We start from the raw sequence: 12,629 nt of genomic DNA, 5'->3' as shown, positions 1-12,629 counted from the left end.
TCAACCACCATGGGTGGAAAACCTCGGTTAAGGAAGAATGAAAACATGTCAGAAGAACTGTCTTGGAAAGTGGCATCATTGGAACAGATGCGACGGAGGCGAAGGAAATTGGAAGCAAAGTTAAAAAATTTTACCAGGTCCAGATGAGGACATGAAGCAGCACCGAAGCAGTCTAGACCTGGAAAAATTTCCACCCCTCCATCATTTTCACATGGTCTCTCTCTCTCTATAGTGCGGTCACCCTTTCTCTCGCCCCATCTCCCTCTCTCTCGCCCCATGTCTCTTTCTCTCTCTCTCGCCCCATGTCTGTCTCTCTCGCCCCGTGTCTGTCTCTCTCTCTGTCGCCCTGTGTCTGTCTGTCTCTCTGTCGCCCTGTGTCTGTCTGTCTCTCTGTCGCCCTGTGTCTGTCTCTCTCTCTCGCCCTGTGTCTGTCTGTCTCTCTCTCTCGCCCTGTGTCTGTCTCTCTCTCTCTCTCTCTCTCGCCCTGTGTCTGTCTCTCTCTCTCTCTCTCGCCCTGTGCCTGTCTCTCTCTCTCTCTCTCGCCCTGTGCCTGTCTCTCTCTCTCTCTCTCTCGCCCTGTGCCTGTCTCTCTCTCTCTCGCCCTGTACCTGTCTCTCTCTCTCTCTCGCCCTGTGCGTGTCTCTCTCTCTCTCTCTCTCGCCCTGTGCCTGTCTCTCTCTCTCTCTCTCTCGCCCTGTGCCTGTCTCTCTCTCGCCGTGTATGTCTGTCTCTCTCGCCCCGTGTCTGTGTCTTGCCCTGTGTCTCTCTCTCTCTTGTCCTGTCTCTCTCTCTCTCACACACACACACCCTGTGTCTCTTTCTCACTCTCTCTCATCCCATGTCCCTCTCTTTCTCGCCCCGTGTCCCTCTCTCTCCCTGTGTCCCTCTTTCTCTTTCTCCCTGTGTCCCTCTCTCTCTCTCTCTCCGAGTCACTTCCTCTCTCTCTCCCCGTGTCCCTCTCTCTCTCCCCGTGTCCCTCTCTCTCTCCCCGTGTCCCTCTCTCACTCTCCGTGTCCCTCTCTCTCCCCGTGTCCCTCTCTCTCTCCCCGTGTCCCTCTCACTCTCCGTGTCCCTCTCTCTCTCCCCGTGTCCCTCTCTCTCTCCCCGTGTCTCTCTCTCTCTCCCCTTGTATCTCTCTCTCTCGCCTTGTATCTCTCTCTCTCCCCGTGTCCCTCTCTCTCTCCCCGTGTCCCTCTCTCCCTCGCCTTGTATCTCTCTCTCTCCCCGTGTCCCTCTCTCTCTCCCCGTGTCCCTCTCTCTCTCGCCTTGTATCTCTCTCTCTCCCCGTGTCCCTCTCTCTCTCCCCGTGTCCCTCTCTCTCCCCGTGTCCCTCTCTCTCTCGCCTTGTATCTCTCTCTCTCCCCGTGTCCCTCTCTCTCTCCCCGTGTGTCTCTCTCTCTCCCCGTGTCCCTCTCTCTCTCACCTTGTATCTCTCTCTCTCCCCGTGTCCCTCTCTCTCTCCCCGTGTCCCTCTCTCTCTCCCCGTGTCCCTCTCTCTCTCACCTTGTATCTCTCTCTCTTGTCCTGGGTACCTGTCTCTCTCTCTCTCTCGCGCATTGTCTGTCTGTCTCTCTCACCCTGTGCCTGTGTCTTGCCCTGTGTCTCTCTGTCTCACCCCATGTCTGTCTCTCTCTCTCTTGTCCTGTCTCTCTCTCTCTCTCACACATGCACCCTGTGTCTCTTTCTCACTCTCTCTCTCTCTCTCTCATCCCATGTCCCTCTCTCCCTCCCGCCCCGTGCCTGTCTCTCTCTCTCTCTCCCCGTGTCTTTCTCTCTCTCTCTCGCCCCGTGTCTGTATCTCTCTCTCGTCCCGTGTCTGTCTCTCTCTGTCTCGTCCTTTCTGTCTCTCTCCCTCTCTCACCCCATGTCTGTCCCTCTCTCTCTCACCCCGTGTCTGTCTCTCTGTGTCTCATCCTGTCTCTCTCCTTCTCTCACCCCCCTACCCCTCTCTCTCTCCCACCCCACTCCCCCTCTCACCGTCTCCCCCTCTTTCTCTCTCGCCCTGTCTCCCTCTCTCTCGCACTGTCTCTCTCTCTCTCTCGCACTGTGTCTCTCTCTCTCTCTCTCTCTCTCGCACTGTCTCTCTCTCTCTCTCGCACTGTCTCTCTCTCTCTCTCTCGCAGTGTCTCTCTCTCTCTCTCGCCCCGTGTCTGTCTCTCTCTCTCTCGCACTGTGTCTCTCTCTCTCTCTCGCACTGTGTCTCTCTCTCGCACTGTGTCTCTCTCTCGCACTGTGTCCCTCTCTCTCTCTTGCACTGTCTCTCTCTCTCGCACTGTGTCTCTCTCTCTCTCTCGCACTGTGTCTCTCTCTCTCGCACTGTGTCTCTCTCTCGCACTGTGTCTCTCTCTCTCTCGCACTGTGTCTCTCTCGCACTGTGTCTCTCTCTCTCTCGCACTGTGTGTGTCTCTCTCTCACTGTCTCTCTCTCGCACTGTGCCTGTCTGTCACTCTCTCTCTCGCACTGTGTCTCTCTCTCTCGCACTGTCTCTCTCTCTCTCTCGCGCTGTGTCTCTCTCTCTCTCTCTCACACTGTGTGTCTCTCTCTCTCTGTCTCTCTCTCGCACTGTGTCTCTCTCTCTCGCACTGTGTCTCTCTCTCTCTCTCGCACTGTGCCTGTCTGTCTCTCTCTCTCTCGCACTGTCTCTCTCACCTTTTGTGACTCACTCTCTCCCTATGTCCCACTCTTTCTCTCTCCCCGTGTCCTTGTTTGTCTTTTGCCCAGTGTCCCTCTCTCTTTCTCTCTCTCGTCCCGTATCTCTCGCTTGCCCCATGTTTTTCTCTCTCTCGCCCCGTGTCCCTCTTCCTCTCTCTGGCCCTATGTCTGTCTCTCTCTCGCGTCCCATATCTCTCTCTCTTGCCCTATGTCTCTCTCATCCCGTGCCTGTCTTTCAGAAGGCTTTCGACAAAGTCCCACATAAGAGATCGGTGTGTAAAATTAAAGCGCATGGGATTGGGGGTAGTGTATTGAGATGGATAGAAAACTGGTTGGCAGACAGGAAACAAAGAGCAGGAATAAACGGGTCTTTTTCCGAATGGCAGGCAGTGACTAGTGGGGTACCGCAGGGATCGGTGCTGGGACCCCAGTTATTCACAATATATATTAATGATTTAGATGAGGGAATTAAATGTAATATCTCCAAGTTTGCAGATGACACAAAGCTGGGTGGGAGGGTGAGCTGTGAGGAGGATGCAGAGATGCTTCAGTGTGACTTGGACAAACTGGGTGAGTGGGCAAATGCTTGGCAGATGCAGTAGATGTAGATAAATGTGAGGTTATCCATTTTGGTAGCAAAAACAGGAAGGCAGAATATTATCTGAATGGCTATAAATTGAGAGAGGGGAATGTGCAACGAGATCTGGGTATCCATGTACACCAGTCGCTGAAGGTAAGCATGCAGGTGCAGTAGGCGGTAAAGAAGGCAAATGGTATGTTGGCCTTCATAGCCAGAGGATTCGAGTAGCTCTTTTAAAGCCAACCAAATAAACTAAATTAACAAAATGAGGGATAAAATAAAATGCAGCCCCTAAGTTAGGGTCACTGCAAAACCAAAAACAAAGTTTAAAGGAAACTTAAACATCAAACCAAAATGTGATTAAGGGGGTCGGTAAGGCACCCCAGTCCCCGCGGTGCCCACCAGACACGGAGGCCTCGACAGTGTTAGCAGACACTGCGTAATCCCTCCCCAGGGACACCCAGCCACGAACGCAGCCGCTGAAGAGGGGCAGACAGTCGGGTTGGACAACCCCCTCGATCGCCCGCTGCCTGGACCTGTTAATGGCCAACTTGGCCAGGCCCAGGAGCAGGTTCAGGAGGAGGTCCTCCTCTCTCCCGGCCCCCCACCTCCGCACTGGGTGCCCGTAGATCAGGAGCGTGGGGCTGAAGTGCAAACAAAACAGTAACAAAAGGTTTTTTTAAATAACTGAAAAGGGAGTGCAGCCTACAACACCCTATGTAAACGTGGTCCACGGACTCCACAGGACTGTGGAAAGAGCAGGTATCCTGGGAAACAAAAACAGAATTACCTGGAAAAACTCAGCAGGTCTGGAAGCATCGGCGGAGAAGAGCAAAGTTGACGTTTCGAGTCCTCATGACCCTTCAACAGAACTAAGTAAAAATAGGAAAGGGGTGAAATATAAGCTGGTTTAAGGTGAGGGGGTGGGGGGGAGAGAAGCTGCGGGGGTGGTGGTTGTTGGGACAAGCAGCCAGTGATAGGAGGAGATAACCAAAAGATGTCACAGACAAAAGATCAAAGAGGTGTTGAAGGTGGTGATATTATCTAAAGAATGTGCTAATTAAGAGTGGATAGCAGGACAAGCAAGGTACAGATAGCTCTATTGGGGGTGGGGTGAAATAAACAGATGGTGGAATACATTTAAAAATAATGCAAATAGGTGGGAAAAGAAAAATCTATATAAATTATTGGAAAAAACAAAAGGGAGGGGGAAAATTGGAAAGGGGGTGGGGATGGGGGGAGGGGGAGTTCAAGATCTAAAGTTGTTGAACTCAATATTCAGCCCGGAAGGCTATAAAGTGCCTAGTCGGAAGATGAGGTGCTGTTCCTCCAGTTTGCGTTGAGCTTCACTGGAACAATGCAGCAAGCCAAGGACAGACATGTGGGCATGAGAGCAGGGTGGAGTGTTAAAATGGCAAGCGACAGGGAGGTCTGGGTAATGTTTGCGGACAGACCGAAGGTGTTCTGCAAAGTGGTCACCCAGTCTGTGTTTGGTCTCTCCAATGTAGAGGAAACCGCATTGGGAGCAACGAATGCAGTAGACTAAATTGGGGGAAATGCAAATGAAATGCTGCTTCATTTGAAAGGAGTGTTTGGGCCCTTGGACGGTGAGGAGAGGGGAAGTGAAGGGGCAGGTGTTGCACATTTTGCATTTGCATGGTATCCTGGGAGTCCGTGAACCGACACATTCTCCGATTGTAGGGGTCTGCTGTGTGCAACACCCTCCACCCCAGGCCCCCAGTGGAAAGCAGGACGACACCTCCGTAGAGGACCCCCAATGGGGACCTCCGCCACCGGAGGGCAGCAAGGCACACCGGGGCGTGTCCGGGAGGCGGGCGAGGGCAAGGAAGTGAAGGGTGTGCACCAGCAGCCCGTACAGGAAACCCCTCCGCACCGTGCTAAAGGACACGGAGGGGATTTCCCCCAGAGGCAGCTCATATTGCGGGGCACCGGCTCCCGAGGGAGGGTTCGGTCTTGGTGCCAACGTGGACTTCCATCCGAACAGGGGAACGCTCAGACGGAAGAGCACCGCGTACCCGCGTCACCTCGAGGCCCAGTATAATGTCACGGCCCAGCACGCCCGTCCTGAGGTCTTGACTGGCATCGGCCGCTAGCCGGACGCCCACGGACACATGACACGCCAAATCCCATGGAAGCATCGAGCCCACTCCTCCGTCACCCAGCACATCCCTGATCCTGGTCACCCCGGCAGCCACAGCCCTCCTCTCCGCCAGCCACTGAAAAGGACGGAGGGGCGGATTCCTGAGCAGCGGCTGATGATAGCCGCTAAGGATTTGAGTACAGGAACAGGGATGTCTCGTGGCAGGGCCTTGGTGAGACCACAACTGGAATATTGTGTGCAGTTTTTGTCTCCTTACCTGAGGAAGGATGTTCTTGCTATAGAGGGAGTGCAGCGAAGGTTTACCCGACTGATTCCTGGGATGGCGGGACTGACATATGAGGAGAGATTGAGTGGATTAGGATTATATTCGCTGGAGTTCAGAAGAATGAGGGGGGGATCTCATAGAAACCTATAAAATTCTAACAGGACTAGACAGGGTAGATGCAGGAAGGATGTTCCCGATGGTGGGGGAGTCCAGAACCAGGGGTCACAGTCTGAGGATACGGGGTAGACCATTTAGGACTGAGATGAGGAGAAATTTTTTCACCCAGGGAGTGGTGAGCCTGTGGAATTCGTTACCACAGAAAGTAGTTGAGGCCAAAACATTGTATGTTTTCAAGAAGGAGTTAGATGTAGCTCTTGGGGTGAAAGGGATCAAAGGGTATGGGGAGAAAGTGGGAGCAGGCTGTTGAGTTGGATGATCAGCCACGATCATAATGAATGGCGGAGCAGGCTCGAAGGGCCGATTGGCCTCCTCCTGCTCCTAGTTTCTATGTCTTTCTTTCTTGCCCAGTGTCCCTCACTTTCCCCATCTCTCTCTCTCTCGCCATCTTCCTCTCACGTCTCCTTCTCTCTCTTGTCCTGTCTCCCTTTCTCACTCCATCTTCCGCTCTCGCGCCCTGGCTCCTTCTCTCTCTTGCCCCGTCTCCCGCCCCTTCTCCCTCTCTCTCCGCCCTTCTCCCTCTCTCCCCCGCACTCCCTCTCTTGTCTCATCTCCCTCTCTCTCCATGTGTCACTCCTTCTCTCTCGCCCCGTGTCCCCGAATCTCACTCTCACACAATCTCTCTCCCCGTCTCCCTCTGTCTTTCGCCCCACGTCCCTCTCTCGCTCTCCTGCGCTCTCACCTCATCTCCTTTTCTCGTCCTGTCTCTTGGCCTGTCTCCCCATCTTTCTCTCTCAAGCTGCCTCCCTCTCTCTAGCTCCATCTCCTCTTATAGCCCCGTATCTCTCTATAGCCCCGTCTTACTCTCTTTCTATAGCCCCGTCTCTCTCTCTCTCTCTCTGTTTCTATAGCCCTTTCTCTCTCTATTGTTAGGATGTGGCAGAGGATATGTGCCAGGTGGACCAAGTCCACATGGGAACCTTGGCCATGCTATCACAATGGTTTTGCAATTTGTATTTATTATAAGAAGATGTGTGCATTGAATTCAGAAGCAATGAGTCCACTAAGACCTTAAGAGACTTTAAAATTTAAATTAAAATATTTATTAACAAAAGGAAAGATTTCAAGCACATACATAAGACTACAATTACTTAGTACTATAACAAATCCTAAAATTCCTAGTTATCCTCACTCTAAATTACACACCCCCTTTTACAGCGCCAGTCCAAAATAGATTTTAGATCTAAAACAGCAAGTGTCACCATCGCACCCACCTGACAGTGGAATCCCAAAAGGCTTTCTCCAGCTTTAGTTACTGGACACAGCAGACATTTGCGGACATGGGCTAGAAGCTGTTTCAATTTTACCTGGCACCCCAACATAGCCACTCATTCTCCTTTATATACGTTTCCCTCTCTTTAATATGTAAATTACTTTGTTCCTTATGTCTTTGGAGCTTTACCTTTCCCATAATAAAAAATCTTTCATGTTGCCAATATTGTCCGTAACTGTTTCCCTCTCTCTCGCCCCATCTCCCTCTCCCTTGGCCCGTCTCCCCCTCTGTCTCTTGCCCAACCTCCCTCTCCCTCTGCCACTGGAGGGCGGGAGAGAGAGAGAGAGTGGTTTTGAGGGCATGTGAAAGAGAGAGGGTTTGTGGGGGTGGCAGAGAGAGATAGAGGGTTTGAAGGCTTGAGAGAGAGAGTGAGTTTCAGGTTATATGAGAGAGAGGGAGAGGGTTGGAGGGTATGAGAGAGAGTGTGAGGGTTTGAGGGCGTCAGGGAGAGAGGGAGAGGATTTGAGGGAGTCAGAGAGAGAGAGTTTGAGGGCGTGAGAGAGGGTTTGAGAGCATCAGAGAGAGAGGGAGAGTTTGAGGATGTGAGAGCGAGAGGGTTTGAGGGCGTGATAGAGAGGGAGAGGATTTGAGGGAGTCAGAGAGAGAGAGTTTTATGTTAAGAGAGAGAGATTGAGGGCGTGAGAGAGAGAGGGTTTGAGACCATCAGAGAGAGAGAGGGAGAGTTTGTGGATGTGAGAGAGCGAGAGGGTTTGAGGGAGTCAGAGAGAGAGAGTTTTATGTCGAGAGAGAGACTCTCTCTCTCTACTATCTCCCCTTGCCCATGAGAGTTTACTGGGGTTCCAGTCTCCACTCACTGCATCTTTTGCTTGACGTTTTATCCAACCACACTGATGCTGCAAGGTCACAAGCTCTTTGTTATCCCAGACAGCTCCCTCACCCACACCCACTGAAGACCTCCTCCACCCCAGGCACAGCACCCTCTGCGCTCTCTCTTGGCCTGCTCGCTCCCACCATCCCTCAGCTCCGAGGGCCGGCTTTCTCCCAGCCCGACCCCCACCCAGCGTGCTCTATCTCCCCGTCGGGCCTGCTCTCCCTCTCTCTCTCTCGCCCAGCCCAGAACCCGGCCTGCTCTCCCCACAGGTCAGCTCTCATCTCCACCCAGCTCCTGTGACCCGGTGTCCTTCCCCGTCCCTGGACTGCTATCCTCTCCCCTTCACCCAAGCCTGCTCTCTCTTCCCTTGCGCTCCACGCTTCTGCCCCAGGCCAGGACAGAGGCAGGAGCCAACGTCGACCCAACCTTATCAGGCTCACTATGGCCCACATTCCAGGGCCGGTAGGACCTGGGGGTGAAGTAGGTGAAGGGCTGGAAAAGGGTGAGGTGGTTTGGGGTGTTGGGTGGGAGGGAGGTTCGAGTGAAGTGATCGAGTGTCCAGAACTAGGTGATCGAAACTTCCCCAAGGATACTGGCACAAACAGTGGGACATGTCGAGTGTTTGTTTCAAGAGGTGATCAACATTGACTGGAATCCATTTGTGACATATTGGCACCCAGATGGTTGTGGTCGAGGTGACCCACACAGCCAGCCCACACCGCCGCTTGTTCCCTCTTCCCTCGTTGGCTAAGAACTCACTGGCCTGGGGTATAAATGGCCCCAGGCTGGGGGACTGGGGTTTCACAGGCCAGGAATCGTCTGTTTGTGTGCACAGGCCAAGGGTAAGTGAAGCCTTTCTCACGTGAAGGGGGCCAGAGACAGATCGGCTGGTACCGGGGCACTGCCCCTCAGTCAGGGGCTGCAGGTAGACCTGCAGGCTGGCCCCACTCTCCCTTCAGATGGAAGGAGAGGGAGGGAGAGTCCTGGGTAAGGGGTGTCACCCACACAACAGCCCTCACTGCTTGCCCCAGTCTGCAGTTCGTCAGTCTGAATCATTACAACTTGTAAATAAGCAGTGGTCTGTGGAGGAGAGACATTGTACATAGTGGGACGCGGAAATCAACAGGAAGGGCCTGTAGTCTGGGCCCCTCCTCAGAGATAGAGAGAGTTGGTCTCTCCGTCCCTCCCGTTCCACCCATCGTCCTCCTGCCCACCCTCCCTTCTTTCGCCACTACCCCCACCCGCTCCTCCCTTCTTCACAGGCCCTTCCTCAGAGATTGGACACAGAAAGGAAGCAATCCAAGATTCAAGGCGGTAAATCAACAGGGATCGAGGTTTCATTGTGTGTCCGCGCTGAGGTCGAGGATTCAGGGTTCACTCTGTGCCGGTGCTGAATTTTAATCAGTTTATTTTCTGTATAGATACAGCAGACGCCATGAGGATCTTTCTCCTGATATCCATCGCTTGCCTGATTACTCCGACCGCTATCGGTGATGATCTGAAAGGTAAATATCTGCTTGTTTTCCCACACGCGTTAAACACACTCGAACACGCGTGGATCGGCAACAAGTGTCACAGTCAGACTGACACCCACTGCACCCAATAACACCTTGTTTGTATCACACCTCCAAGGCAATGAACCATTTCACAGAATCACAGTGCAGAAGAGGCCCTTCGGCCCATCGAGTCTGCACCAACACGTGAGAAACACCTGACCTACCTACCTAATCCCATTTACCAGCACTTGGTCCACAGCCTTGAATGTTATGACGTGCCAAGTGCTCATCCAGGTACTTTTTAAAGGATGAGAGGCAACCCGCCTCCACCACCCTCCCAGGCAGTGCATTCCAGACCCTCACCACCCTCTGGGTAAAAAAAGTTTTTCCTCACATCCCCTCTAAACCTCCTGCCCCTCACCTTGAACTTATGTCACCTCGCGACTGACCCTTCAACTAAGGGGAACAGCTGCTCCCTATCCACCCTGTCCATGCCCCTCACAATCTTGTATACCTCGATCAGGTCACCCCCTCAGTCTTCTCTGTTCCAACGAAAACAACCCGAGTCTATCCAACCTCCCTTCATAACTTAAATGTTTCATCCCAGGCAACATCCTGGTGAATCTCCACTGCACCCCCTCCAGTGCAATCACATCCTTCCTATAATGTGGGGACCAGACCTGCACACAGTACTCCAGCTGTGGCCTCACCAAGGTTCTATACAACTCCAACATGACTTCCCTACTTTTGTAATCTATGTCTTGATTGATAAAGGCAAGTGTCCCATATGCCTTTTTCACCACCCCACCATTTCAAGGTGATTTACAGGGTCATTATAAAACCGAGTATGACACTAAGCCAGATAAGGAGGCATTAGGTCACACAACGAGAAGCTCAAGTAAAGGGGTGGATTTGAAAGGGATTCTTAAAGGAGGAAAGCGAGGGGGAAGAGGTTTAGGGAGGGAATTCCAGAGCTTGGGGCCCTGCCAGCTGAAGGCACAGCTGCCAATGGTGGAGCGATTAAAGCCAGGAATGCCCAAGAGGCCGGAATTGGAGAAGTGCAGATACCTCGGAGGGTTGTGGGGCTGGAGGAGATAACAGAGGTAGGGAGGGGGCGAGGCCATGGAGGGATTTGAAAACAAAAAGAAGGACTTTAAAGTCAAGACATCGTTTGACTGGACGCCGACGTCGGTCAGTGAGCACAGCGATGGGGGAAGAGGACTTGCTGTGAATCAAGATACGAGCAGTTTCTTGGATGGCTTCAAGTTTACACGAGGCAGAATGTGGGACACCAGCCAGGAGTGCGTTGGAATAGTCAGGTCTGGAGGGAACGGAAGCCGATTCTAAGTCACGTCTGCCGTGTTAACCCGAGCGAGCCAGTAATTTTGACCCTCCCTGTCTCGTCTCCCCTGTAGGGTTAGCCGAGGAATCGCTGCTGTTTCTCACGGACTCACAGAGTGAGTATGCGGTGCTCGAGCCACAGAGCGAGGTGAGCCTCGGGGATCTGACGCTGTGCCTGAGGTTTAACACCGAGCTCCGCACCAGGCACACGCTGTTCTCCTACAAATCCGACGTCCTGCTGCTGGCCCGGGAGGACCAGCGCAACTTCGCGGTGAGCCTCGGAGGCAAGGAGCAGCGGTTCCAGCTGCCGGCCGACCTCTGGGGCTGGGTCCACGTCTGCACCATCTACAACGCCAGCGCCCGGCTGGTCGGCCTCTACGTCAACGGGAAGCCCACCGTCCGCAAGCTGCTGCAGGGCTCGGCGGCCATCGCGCCGGGGGGGGCGACATCATCCTGGGCCACCGGGAAGACCGCATTGGGCAAGAGCCGAGCTACGTGGGCGAAACTGTCGACGTCAACCTGTGGGATCGGGTTTTAGCGCCCAGGACAATCTACTTACAGATGTGGGACGTGTCTGACACGCAGGGGAATGTGACCAGCTGGTTTAATGCCAGGATACAAACCAAAGGAAGTGTTGTTACGCAGAAGTCAACTAGGTTCCAGTAAGAGCCAACAGGGCCTTGTGTGGTGGATTAAAGATGCTCCCAACAGACCCTGTCTGAACGAAGAGTACTAATCTTCCACACTGTAAATGCTTGTGTAGGTCACTGAAATAAATGCGTTACACCTTCAATCCGCCCGCCTATTTGTGTACGCCCGAGTCTGTTTCTGTCCCCTCTGCATTCACAATCATTCCAGGGCACCTCCCACTGCAGCCAGGATCATAGACCGGTTACAGCGCGCAAGGAAGCCATTCGGTTTCTTGTGTCCATGCTGGCTCCACCCAGACTCACTCACCGAGAGTCATCGCCCACATTCTCGCCGTGACACTGCGAGGTATTCCACCCAGGGTGACTGAGACAATTGGGAAATGACGCCATTATATTGATGTTGCGCATTATTTGATAATCTGAGGGCAGGACACAGAGTTACAAACCAGGGCCAGTCACTCTGTAGCAGAGTTGCTGTTGTAATAATGGGAAAACAGCTGCCCATTTTGGCACAGAAAGATCCCACAACCCGATAACGAGCAGATAATCTACTTAACTGGCTGTCGACTAGAGTTCCCTCAGTACTGACCCTCCGACAGTGCAGCACTCCCTCAGTACTGACCCTCCGACAGTGCAGCACTCCCTCAGCACTGACCCTCTGACAGTGCTGCGCTCCCTCAGTACTGACCCTCTGACAGTGCAGCACTCCCTCACTACTGACGCTCCGACAGTGCAGCACTCCCTCAGCACTGACCCTCTGACAGTGCGGCGCTCCTCAGTACTGACCCTCTGACAGTGCAGCGCTCCCTTAGCACTGACCCTCTGACAGCGCAGCACTCCCTCGGTACTGACCCTCCGACAGTGCGGCACTCCCTCAGCACTGACCCTCCGACAGTGCAGCACTCCCTCAGCACTGACCCTCCGACAGTGCGGCGTTCACTCAGTACTGTGGGTCTGGCCGCTAATCTTTCTGCCAGTAAGAAAAGATGGCGGCCTCCATGAGGGGATTCAGGCGGCCATCTTTATTATGGGCGGGAATCAGGAATAACTTCCGGGCATAAAGTTCGAGAGGTTGTTTTCCACCTGAAACGTGAGTAAATTGTGAGGGGAGAAAGCGCGCGAGAGAAAAAACGGGTGAGGGAGGGAGAGAGAATGAGAGGGAAGGCGGGAGGGAGGATGAGAGGGAGGGAGAGAGGGAGGGAGGATGAGAGGGAGGGAGAGAGGGAGGGAGAGAGGGTGGG

The 12,629-nt window shown here is 53.4% G+C and overlaps 1 protein-coding gene across 1 annotated transcript; it reads left to right on the top strand.

Moving 5' to 3' along the window:
- The first annotated feature begins 9,330 nt into the window (after positions 1–9,330).
- LOC144675866 (jeltraxin-like) lies at positions 9,331–11,404 on the top strand. Its single transcript, XM_078536426.1, is given in 3 exon segments — positions 9,331–9,406; positions 10,819–11,183; positions 11,186–11,404. Coding segments are annotated over 3 exon segments (654 nt in total). The 5' UTR covers positions 9,331–9,336.
- Positions 11,405–12,629: the final 1,225 nt, after the last annotated feature.

This window comes from Cetorhinus maximus, unplaced genomic scaffold (genome assembly GCF_964194155.1).
Source record: "Cetorhinus maximus unplaced genomic scaffold, sCetMax3.hap1.1 HAP1_SCAFFOLD_1207, whole genome shotgun sequence".
Classification (NCBI taxonomy): Eukaryota; Metazoa; Chordata; class Chondrichthyes; order Lamniformes; family Cetorhinidae; genus Cetorhinus; species Cetorhinus maximus.
Note: the sequence above shows the minus strand (reverse complement) of the source record. Positions and strands in the feature narration are given on the sequence as shown.